Raw genomic sequence first — 12,308 nt, forward strand, 5'->3', positions numbered from 1 at the left:
TTAGAACACAAACATAATGCTTTCTTGACTGTTGTATAGTAAATTTCTTCTGCTTGTCTAAAATATAAATTCTTAGGGCTTCATACTCTGAGTAAATATCTGGGATTTCACATTTTGTCAGTTTTACAAAAACTTACTGATTCCCAAATGGATCACAAGAGAATTGTTGCGTCATCTGCAATCATAATAAATTTCCAGGTCTCAACAGAAATTGTATAAATATTTTAAGATGAGTTACAAATTTGGGAGCAGCGATACTCAATCTACTTTAACCACCAACTGGACATTCAGACCTCCTTCAAATCTGAATAAAATTCAAATTCTCTTCATTCCTTTTGCTCGAACTTCTTATAACTTTGGGTCAAATTATGCTAATGTGAAACAGTCCTGGTGGAGGCACAGTATGTTTTATCAAAGTATATTTTCCTTTTGAAAGGCTTTGAACCTTGCAGAGCCTGATCACATCAAAACAATTGTCTCCCTTTCTTAGTGAGCTGTTTTATAATTATTTCATGTATTATTGCTTCAGTTTATATACAGGGCAACTGGTGAAGGAAAACTGCATACAAATACTAGACTAATATTAGTTTTAGCCAGATCTGCATCCTCAACTGCTGAGACCTCTGTGAAAATGTGGAAATATGTCAAATGCACAAAGCTCAGCTTATGTGGAAATATAAGGTTGTTAAGGAGAATGAGAAAGAAGAATATTTATATTTTCTTCCTGGCTATAGAATATAATTTTTGGGAATACAAGTTGAAGTCTTCTGTTGATGGGCGTTCTTGCATTTCAAAACCACCTGCTGCATTAATCTCATTAGATTCCCTGATTACACCTAAGGGTGGTGGAGGTCAGAACCTTTAAGACATGTAAGAATTATTGACATGAGCATTTGAAACACCATAGCAAACCAAATGAGAGAATAAATGCTGGAAACAGGATTAGAACAGATAAGCAATTCATGTGTGGCATGGACAGAATGTGCTGAAAGGCTTCCTTCTGTGCTGTAAAAACTCTGATTCTATGATCACCATAATAAAATAGTTCTTTAAAAACATTTGAAACATTGTAGGATATATTCTACTTGGTTTCAATTTTTAAGCATATTGTTTTTCTCCACTAACTTTCTTTCAAAATCAATACTTACAGTGAAGTAATCCTGATGTTTTCAGTAATCTTTAATACTGTCATGTTTGAGTAATTCTCTTTGAAAGCTAAGTACCTTACAAAGGCAAAAGTTTCTTAGCTTTGTGATAATAATAGTGGTTAATTAATTGTTTCTCTTATACTGTTATTAATGCCAGACTAAAATCTGTACCTTTGAAAAATCTAGGTCCAGTTTATGCCCAGGACCGGATTCTACAAGCCATGGGAAATATTACCCTTGCGTTTCACCTGCTTTGTGAACGTTTGAATCCCAATTCCTTCTGGTTACCTTACATTAAGACATTACCTATGGAGTATCATACTCCTTTGTATTTTGAAGAGGAAGAAGTACACTACCTCCAGTCAACACAAGCCATCCACGATGTTTTCAGTCAGTATAAAAACACCGCTCGCCAGTACGCTTACTTCTATAAACTTATCCAGGTAGGTTTACAGAGGTCCCTATTTCCAAGAAATCAACCAGCATTGTTTTCAGTTTCTTTAAAACTTTATTATCAAATTCAGTTTGGCCTTGAACACATTTTTAATATTGTAGATAACTGTTGACTGTATCACAGCATGATGCGCATTCTAAAATGTTTTGTTTAAGACAATGTATTCTAATACCTGTCTGGTTTAATGTTTGTTTCTGCTGCTAAAGTAGGACTGTTCCTTCAGGATGTTAAAATTTAATTCATGTAAAATACAATTAGAAGTCAATTAGACGTCAGCTGCTTGGGTGAGGAAAGGAATAAATTGTAGATATATTTAATTAATCTGTTTGGGCATCTTATGACAAACCTTTGGAGCAGTTCGGACTTGAACACAGGCCTTTTGGCCCAGCTCTTCCTTTATTTTTTGCAGTGGGATGTGAAATTGAGGTTCCAGAATGATTAAATAACCAGCGTTAGATCATCTACGTGTTATGTGAATATTTTAATCTTTTAAAATCAATCTGAAAGAAAAATCCCATACCATTCACATCTTTTTTTAAAAATTTATCCTCAGCGGTTGGTGACGTGTTTATTGCTCGTCCTTTGTTGCCTAGAAAAGGTCTTGGCGATTTGTCTCTGAACTACTACAGTACTTGTGATAATGGCGTTTCTTCACTGATGTTACATAAGAAATACCAGGTCATTGTTTGTGCCAAAGCTATAAATCTCTGCCTTGGGCTAACTTACCTAGTTCAACTGCATTTCTTTTCAGATTGTTTGTTGCAGTTTTAATAATTCAGTGGAACTACACAGAAATTTTAACTGAGACTACAGTGCCCAATTTCTAATCTTTTTTTGTTACAGCACAGGTTTAAGAACTCCTATTACTGGTTGAGCAATTTTGCTGTTACCAGATTGTAGAAACTTTTCCATCTTTTAACTTTTATGTTGGTTAGAATCAGTAATTTAATCACTCATCTCCAGAGTGAATTAGAGTTAACACTCAAAAGAATAAAGATCTTGTGTTTTGCCAATTTATGGCCATTTCTATTTGGAAGGTGTTTTTTTAAAAAGGTTATTTTAAAATGCTTTTTTAAGCAGTATGTATTCGTGCAAATTTTTCTGAATTAAGGATTACTGGCTAGCAGATTCTTGTTCTCAAGTAAATCAAACAATAAACAATTCAGTATAAAAGACATCAAAGGAAACAATACAATGAGGGTATTAAGGAGGGATCGAGTCATAGAGATGTATGGCACCTAAGCGGACCCTTCAGTCCAACTCGTCCATGCCGACCAGATATCCTGACTCAATCTAGTTCCACCTGCCAGCACCTGGTCCATATCCATCCAAACCCTTCCTATTCATATACCCATCCAGATGCCTTTTAAATGTTGCAATTTTACTAGCCTCCATCATTTCCTCTGGCAGCTCAGTCCATACACACAACACCCTCTGCGTGAAAAAGTTGCCCCTTAGGTCTCTTTTATATCTTTACCCTCTCACCCTAAACCTATGCGGTCTAGTTCTGGACTCCTCCACCCTAGGGAAGAGACTTTGTCTATTTATTCCATCCATCCCCATCATGATTTTATAAACCTCTATAAGGTCACCCCTCAGACTCTGACGCTCCAGGGAAAACAGCCCCAGCCTGTTCAGCCCTTTCCCTATAGCTCAAATCCTCTAACCCTTTGAAGTTTCACAACATCTTTCCAATAGGAAGGAGACCAGAATTGCACGCAGTATTCCACAAGTGACCTAAGCAATGTCTTGTACAGCCGCAACATGACCTCCCAACCCCTGTACTCAATACTCTGACCAATAAAGGAAAGCATACCAAATGCCTTCTTCACTAACCTATCTACCTGCGACTCCACTTTCAGGGAGCTATGAACCTGCACTCCAAGGTCTCTTTGTTCAGCAACACTCCCTAGGACCTTACCATTAAGTGTAAAAGTCCTGCAAAGTATGCTTTCCCAAAACTATTAACTATACCTCTTATGCTCATATCCAAATCATTTATATAAATGATGAAAAGTAGTGGACCCAGCACAATCCTTGTGGCACTTCACTAGTCACAGGCCTCCAGTCTGAAAAAACAACCCTCCATCATCACCCTCTGTCTCCTACCTTTGAACCAGTTCCATATCCAAGTGGTTAGTTCTCCCCGTATTCCTTGAGATCTATCCTTGCCAACCAGTCTCCCATAAGGAACCTTGTTGAACACCTTACTGAAATGCATTTAGATCATGTCCACGGTTCGGACCTCATTAATCCTCTTTGTTACTCCTTCAAAAAACTCAATCAAGTTTGTGAGATATGATTTCCCACACACAAAGCCATGTTGACTATCCCTAATCAGTCCTTGCCTTTCCAAATACATGTACATCCTATCCCTCAAGTTTCCCTCCAACAATTTGCCCACCACCATCAGGCTCACTGACCTGTAGTTCCCTGGCTTCTCCTTACCACTCCTGGCACCACGTTAGCCAACCTCCAGTCTTCTGGCACCTCACCTGTGATTATTGATGATAATATCTCAGCGAGGGACCCAGCAATCACTTCCCTAGCTTCCCACAGAGTTCTAGAGTACACCTGATCAGGTCCTGGGGACATATCCACTTTTATGTGTTTCAAGACATCCAGCACTTCCTGCAGAGGATGTCAAAGGTAAAAGCAGAAGTTTTTATAAACTTTTGTGTCAATTTGGGATGTACTACTGTGAATGAACCTGTAACATGAAATAGACTATTCGTTAAATTCGTTATTTTTATACAATTTCATAGTTTAGGAAGAAGACAAATTACCAGTGGTGCAAGAGAAATCAGTAGTAGGGATTTTGTGGATTTCATATGTTTCAGAGGGAAAAGGAGAATGTAAGAGGACTTCAAATAGATTAATATTCCTAAAATTCTAGGTGCATGAGTTGCGTTTCCAACAGTTTGAACATGTAGAAATCCTACCTCGAAAGTACAGCACAGAACAGGCCCTTTGGTCCATGATGTTGTGCTGAGGTTTAATCCTAATATAAAATATAGTAACTTAACCTACGCACCCCTCAACTCACTGATATCCATGTGTATGTCCAGCAGTCGCTTAAATGTCCCCAATGACTCTGCTTCCACCACCACAGCTGGCAACGCATTCCATGCATTCACAACTCTCTGCGTAAAGAACCTACCTCTGACATTTCCTTTATACCTTCCTCCTAATATCTTCAAACTATGACTCCTTGTACCAGTCAATCCTGCTCTGGGGAAAAGTCTCTGGCTATTGACTCTATCTATTCCACTCATTATTTTGTATACCTCGATCAGGTCTCCTCTCTTCCTCCTTCTCTCCAGAGAGAAAAGTCCAAGCTTATTCAACCTTTCTTCATAAGGCAAGCCCTCCAGTCCAGGCAGCATCCTGGTAAACCTTCTTTGCACCCTCTCCAAAGTCTCTGTATCTTTCCTATAGTAGGGCGACCAGAACTGGACACAATGTTCCAAGTGTGGTCTCACCAGGGTGTTGTAGAGCTGCAGTAACACCTCGCAGCTCTTAAACACGCTCCCCTTGTTAATGAAAGCCAAAACACCATATGCTTTCTTAACAACCCTATCCACTTGGGTGGCAACTTTGAGGGACCTATGTACTTGCACACCCAGATCCCTCTGTTCCTCCACAATGCCAAGAAACCTGTCTTTAATCTTATATTCAGAGTTCGTGTTTGACCTTCCAAATGCATCACTTCGCATTTATCCAGGTTGTACTCCATCTACCATTTCTCAGCCCAGCTCTGCATTCTGTCTATGTCACACTGCAGCCTGCAGTATATTATCGACAACACCTCCAATCTTTGTGTCATCTGCAAATTTACTAACCCACCCCTCAACCTCCTCATCCAAGTCATGTATAAAAACTACAAAGAGCAGAGACCCAAGAACAGAGCCCTGCGGGACTCCACTCAACACTGACCTCCAGGCAGAATATATTCCATCTACAACCACTCTCTGCCTTATGTCAGCCAGCCAATTCTGAATCCAGATTGACAAATCTCCTTGGATCCCATACTTCCTGACTTTATGAATGAGCCTACCATGGGGAACCTTATCAAATGCCTTGCTGAAGTCCATATACACCACATCCACTGCTCGACCTTCGTCGACCTGTCTTGACACCTCCTCAAAGAACTCAATAAGCTTTGTGAGGCATGACCTGCCCCTCACAAAGCCATGCTGACTGCCTTTAATCACACTATGCTTTGCCAAATAGTCATAAATCCTATCCCTCAGAATTTTTTCCAAAACTTTGCTGACCATAGACATGAGACTGACAGGTCTGTAATTGCCAGGGAACAACATTCGCCTCCATCCAATCCTCCGGTAGGACTCCCGTGGAGAGTGAGGAGACAAATATCCTCGCCAGCGGCTCAGCAACCTCCTTTCTCGTTTCGCGGAGCAGCCAAGTATAAATTTGGTCTGGCCCTGGGGACTTATCAATTTTAATGTTTTCCAAAATTTCCAGCACATCAACTTCATCAATCTTGATCTGGTCAAGACTGTATCCCAGCTCCTCAAAGTTTCATTCACAACAAGTTCCCTTTCCTTGGTGAAAACCAAAGCAAAAAACTCATTTAGTTACAAATGAATCTCGGAGGGTAAAGACTAGCCAGTTTAACGTCAGTTATGCAGTAGTAACTGGAATGCTTAAATGGAAAAGGACTGCATCGTTATTTGAGACCTCAGGAGAAGAGAAGTGGTTGACTCTGAGTTACATCAGGTAACTTTCCAACGTTTGGGATTTTGAGCAATGGCCACTGTTCAGTGCCAAATCTATTGAATTTTTAGTGGCAATGATTGAAAAGTTAGAGTCTTGACATACAACTGATTACAGACAAAAGATCCTTCAGGAAAAAAAGCTTGTTTTTCTTTTGAGCACAGGTGAAGAAAGCAATGGCTCCTGAGTCATATTGCTTATTGAATTGAAAATTGGAGCTCCTACAATCCGCTGTTCAGAAAGGACAAGATAATGAAGTGTAGAGAAATATGCAGTCCTTGAATAGATCTGATCAAGATCCTGTTATAAAGAGAATATTCTTGAATTGACAGGCTATGACAAGTGATGATTCTCAGGTATTTATCCTGGGCTTCATCTTTTCACTCTGTATTTTAGTGACTTAGCTGAAGGAATTAAGAGTGATCTATCTAAATTTGCTGATAATGCTAAGCCAGGCTACACAGCAAGTTGGACGTTATGGATTGAAGCTTGAGTACAAAACAGTAAACTAAAAATGATATAGACCAACTAAGTGCGTGGACAAGGCTATGCTAGATGGACCTTAATGTGAGAAATGTGAGGGCACCTACTTTGTTTCTGAGAAAGATAAATCAGATCATTTTATTAATTGATCGAGACTAGGAATTGTAAAACAGAAAAGGAACTTAGATGTCCATGTATGTGAATGAATAAAAGGTACACAGATACAAAAACTGATCAGAGAGGCCACTGAAATGTTGATCTTCCAGTTTGGTTGATGCCCTCAGTAAAGATGTAGCAGCTTTAGAAGTGGGTACTTTACATTTTCCCGAATTATTTGATATATTAACATGCTAAATTATGAGGATGCGTTGCATAAGCCTGGCTTGTATTTCCTTAGTTTGAAATTGAAGGATGGTCTAATTGACATTTTAGAATGATATAGGGATTAAACAGGATAAATACGGAAAACGCTATTTTGCCTAATGGTGGCACCCTGAATGGAGCATATGGTAAACCTTCAGCTAGGCAGATTAGGATTAAAATAAAGGAAGCAGGTTCTTCATGTGAAAGGCAATTGAAATCTGGAACTCTTTCCTCCTGCAGGGTCATTTAAGATTTTTAGGAGCTTGATTGATAGTTAAGAGTATCAAGCAGTTGGAATCGATGGAATTGAGATGTAGGTCTAATTAATTCATGTGACAAACTCGAGTGAATGAATAGCCTGCTTCTGTTCCTATGTTCACATCCATTGTGTTGGAAAACATTGGAACAACGTATATAATTTTATCGTTCTCTGTTTGAGATAGGGTTGTAAATGAGAAAACTAAGGCTTTCACAATTGATAGAACTGCTGGAGGACAGTTAGTCATTTTGTCAAAGTCGTAAAGTGATGTAGGAAGTGTGTGTTCTTTATTTTTTAGTATTACACAGAATTAAGCCACATTAATTGAATTAAGTGCATCTATTATCGAGTGCAGTTCTTGTATTTGCTGTGAAGTACAGCACCTTATTAATATGTGTAAAACCTGACTTACTATGCCCATATTTTAAGAAATTGAAGAGGTGCATGTAAAAAGGATATCAATGCAGTATTTGCTTTGGATTATGTGGGGATCTTATTACCATGCAATTAACATGCTTAAATTGCTTGTAGGAGCAACTCTGAGCACTGAATTTGCAGAGGTTTCTCTGTTTATTCTTTCATGAGCGTGAAGAGGTATATTTGCAGGAACAGCACCGGACATAAATAAAAATGAGGTGTCAAACTGGTGAAGCTATAATACACATTTTTTCGCTTCAATGTTGTTCAGTTACTGAAATATCATTGAGTTTTGCAAGATATTTTTCATTTTATTTTCACTGTAGTATCTGACCTGATTAGCACCATTTTGGAGTGACCTGTTCCACTCCAACCTGAGGCCACTCCTGCACCACGAAGCCCCCAACCACTGGGCCCCAAACTGATTGTCACCAACCCTGGCGCACTGCTGCCACATCATGAGACAATTCCTACCTTCCCTCCCACCCCAAATGCTGCTACCACACTCAGCACCCACCAAGACGCGACAGAACTTTCCTTGCCAGCCACGGACCATGGTATCCATTACCCTGCCGGAGGTAGACGGCCCACTGGCTCCAATCACGGGCCTCCCACAACAGACCACAGCCAGTAGAACATTGAAACACGCATACACATTGCATTGCTTTGCTCTGCTTTGCTTTGCTTTGCCAGCTGCAAGCCACAATCACACAGCCCTGCCCATCACCTCAGAAAGAAAGAGGAGGAAAGGCCACTGAACCCAGCCATAACTCTACAGCCTGCTGGCCGGTGAGGCTGGAGAAATGCCAGGACCTACTGCCAGCCAAAAGGCACAGTCCCATGCAGCGAGAGGCCGAGAGAACCTGAAGTGGTGGCATCCGTAACACAGCTAGATAAAAGCAATGACTCCGAAAGGCAACCTGGAGCCCATTGAACAAAGGTCCCTCGTGTAATCCTTGGGCTCCACTATAGGAGAATCCACTATGGGAATTTCTGATCAGAGACCGAGGGAGTGTTGCTGAACAAAGAGGCCTTGGAGTGCAGGTTCATTGCTCCTTGAAAGTACAGTCATAGTTGATAGGATAGTGAAGAAGACATTTGATATGCTTTCCTTTGTTGGTCAGAGTATTGAGTACAGGAGTTGGGAGGTCATGTTGTGGCTGTGCAGAACGTTGGTTAGGCCACTTTTGGAATATTGAGTGCAATTCTGGTCTCCTTCCTATCAGAAGGATGTCGTGAAACTTGGAACGGTTCAGAAAAGATTTCCAAGGATGGTGCCAGAGTTGGAGGATTTGACCTGTAGGGGGAGGTTGAATAGGCTTGATCTGTTTTCCCTGGAGCATCGGAGGCTGAGGGGTGACCTTATAGAGGTATATAAAATCATGAAGGGCATGGATAGGGTAAATAGACAAGGTCCTTTCTCTGGGGTGTGGGACTCTTGAACTAGAGGCCATAGGTTTAGGGTGAGAGGGATAAGATATATAAGAGACCTCAGGGGCAACTTTTTCACGCAGAGGGTGGTACGCATTTGGAATGAGCTGCCAGAGGACGTGGTGGAGGCTGGTACAATTGCAATATTTAAAAGGCATCTGGGTGGGTACATGAATAGGAAGGGTTTGGAGGGATGTGTTGCTGGCAGGTGGGACAAGATTGGGTTGGGATATCTGGTCGGCGTGGACAAGTTGGACCGAAGGGTCTGTTTCCGTGCAATACATCTCTGACTCTGATGTTATATTTTCCTTTATTTTTAATTTGAGTTATTTAATTTACTGACATAAGAATTTAACCATTTAAAGTTATGTATTTCAACTCAGAGGGTACAGTACTGGCATTTAATTTTTTGTTTTGTTGAGGAAGACATAAAAAAACCTAACACCATTTTTAACATTAAGTGCTTCACTTAACCGTTTCACTTCAAAGTTGTGATTTTCGCGAATGCAACCTCAACTTAAGTGGAGATGTCTTGTACGTGCATGCCCAAACAGCCCAGAATCAGCATGCAATAGACAGCAAAGTGGTCCCACAACCAATGAATCCTATCGAAACTCTGCAGTTTTGCCACATCCAGTCATGAATAGTGGTGAGCAAATAAAGGACTCACGAGAGGAGGAGGCTCCACTGACATCCCAACTTTCAACGAGTCGTGAAAATACAAAGCTGAAGTATTTGCATCCACCTTCAGTCAGATGTGCTAAATGCATAATCTACCTCTGCTTCTTTCTGAGGTCCCCAATATTACAGATGCCACTCTTCAATCAATTTGATTAATGCCACATGATGCAAAGAAATGACTGGAAGATAGCGGATACTGCAAAATCTATGGGTCCTGACAACATTCCAGCAACAGTACTAAAGGTTGATCTTCCAGAACAAGCTGCACCCCTAGGTGTGCTGTCCCTGTACTATGATAAAACTGGCATCTGCCTGACAATGTGGAAAATTGTCCAGGTATGTTTTGACCATAAAGATTCAGCCCAGTTACTGCCCCCTCAAACTACCCTTGATTGTCAACAATGGAATGGAATGGGTTGTCCAACCATGCTATTAAGTGACACTTTTCTTGCATTTGCAGATGCTCAGTTTAGATTCTGCCAGACCCACTAAGTTCCTGAACTCAATACAATCTTCGTCCAAACATCTATAAAAGACCTGAACTCTAGAGGTGTGATGAGAGTGGCTGCATTTTCATCAGATGATGGGTTTTTACAACAATTGAAGATTGGTGTCATGGCTCCCATTATTGAGACTAACTTTATATTCTGGATTTAATTAACAGAATTTCAATTCCTACAGGTTTCAGGGGAGGCGTTTGAATCTGTGTCACCAGAGTGTTAACGTGGTATTCTGGATTACTATTGCAGTGACATTGCCACACCACCATCTCCACTACAAAAGAGAGAAATTTGTAACAGATCATGCAATTAACAAAGTAATGGTAAACATTAATGGTTTGCTTCCTAGTGAAGAGTGGAAAGATTTGATATATAGCTATTGTGATATTGATATTATGTGTTTGATTAGCTGTGTTCTATAGATGTATGTCCAGAGTTTGATTTATTTCATCAGAAGTTTAAAACTTTGGCCAGCTGTAAATGGGATTTCAAAGGGCAGTCATAACTACATACAACAATTGAGGTCAAACAACACAAATATCTGTATTTTCACATTTTGTGTTTCAGGGCTCAAGGGATTCATTGGTCTGTCTCCATTTCTGCCTTGAGTGCTTGCACGTATTTCAGTATATAACACAATTACAGTTGTAATTTCCAGCAAGCCAACAGTGAAATCACCTGAATCCCATATTATCTAATTCAATTAACCAGTTTGTGTATCATTATGGACTTTGCAAGGCCAATTAATGAAGTAATAATGAAGTCAAATACTATAGGTGTCTTGCATAATAATGTAAAAGGTAAGCAGCTAAAGGCAAGAATGGAGAGAAGGTCCATATAAAAACTGAAATTCTCATGATAAATTGTACACATTTATTACTCTTCTGCCTTGACTGCCATCTTATTTTTGCTAGGTAGCCTTTGCTATTCCAAATGCAAACATTTTATTAGTAAATGCTTGAAATATAATAATTAACAAAATTATTGCAAAACACTGCAATTTTTGACTCATTCTGTAGGCTCTGGAAAATCCTAAGGACGCTACAGCCTTGTTTCCATTGTTTCCAGGTGTAGACAGAAAAAGAATGTAGCCCTGAATAGCAAGGCAAAGTATTGGTGCAAACAAGTAATTCCAACTGGAAAGTATGCTGGTATTGTTGAGAATGTGACTAGGCCTCGCTGCCCTACCTCCCTGCTTAGTCAGATGGGCTTCTGGCCCCTTCAACAGAAGAGTGAAGACATGGATCAAGTTTTTTTTAATCCAATCACAGGATGTGGATGTCACTGACTAGGTCAGCATTTCTTTCCCATCTATAATTGCCCAGAGGGCAGTTAAAATTCAACCTGGAGTCGCATATACGACAAACTAGGTACAGGTGGCAGTTTCCATCCCTTAGGGGCATGAGTGAACCAAATTGTTTATTATTGGAAAAAAATCCATGTTCATCATTAGATTTTTAATTCCAGATTTTGTTGAATTCAGATTTCACTAACTGCCTTAGTTGGATTGAAACCCAGGCTCCCAGAATGCTATCAGGTCTCTGGGTTAATAATCTAGAGATCACTTCCCTCGAATATTGTATTTTATTGCAAGGTCATGTTCACATCCTTTTTTCTTTTATTCATTCATGGGATGTGGGTAGTTCTGCTGGACCCTATTTATTGCCTATCCCTATTTAACCAGAGGACAGTTGAGAGTCATCCAGATTGTCATGGGTCTGGAGTCACGTGTAGGTCAGACCAAGCAAGGATGGCAGATTCCCTTCCCTACAGAACTAGATGTTCTGGATGAACTAGTGAACAGGGTTTTTTCCTGACAGTCGGCAATGGTTTCA

At 40.1% G+C, this 12,308-nt stretch overlaps 1 protein-coding gene across 2 annotated transcripts in view; it reads left to right on the forward strand.

The window, feature by feature from the left end:
- The window catches only part of setd3 (SET domain containing 3, actin histidine methyltransferase), a 163,721-nt gene that overhangs the window by 74,611 nt on the left and 76,802 nt on the right, over window positions 1-12,308 (forward strand). For both annotated transcript variants that reach the window (XM_043697136.2, XM_043697137.2), the window contains exon 6: window positions 1,335-1,591. In XM_043697136.2, coding sequence (XP_043553071.1) covers window positions 1,335-1,591 — 257 coding nt within the window. The remainder of the gene's footprint in view (window positions 1-1,334; window positions 1,592-12,308) is intronic.

The sequence above is a fragment of the Chiloscyllium plagiosum genome, unplaced genomic scaffold (genome assembly GCF_037043375.1).
Source record: "Chiloscyllium plagiosum isolate Xiang-an unplaced genomic scaffold, Cpla_swu_hap1 HiC_scaffold_8, whole genome shotgun sequence".
Classification (NCBI taxonomy): Eukaryota; Metazoa; Chordata; class Chondrichthyes; order Orectolobiformes; family Hemiscylliidae; genus Chiloscyllium; species Chiloscyllium plagiosum.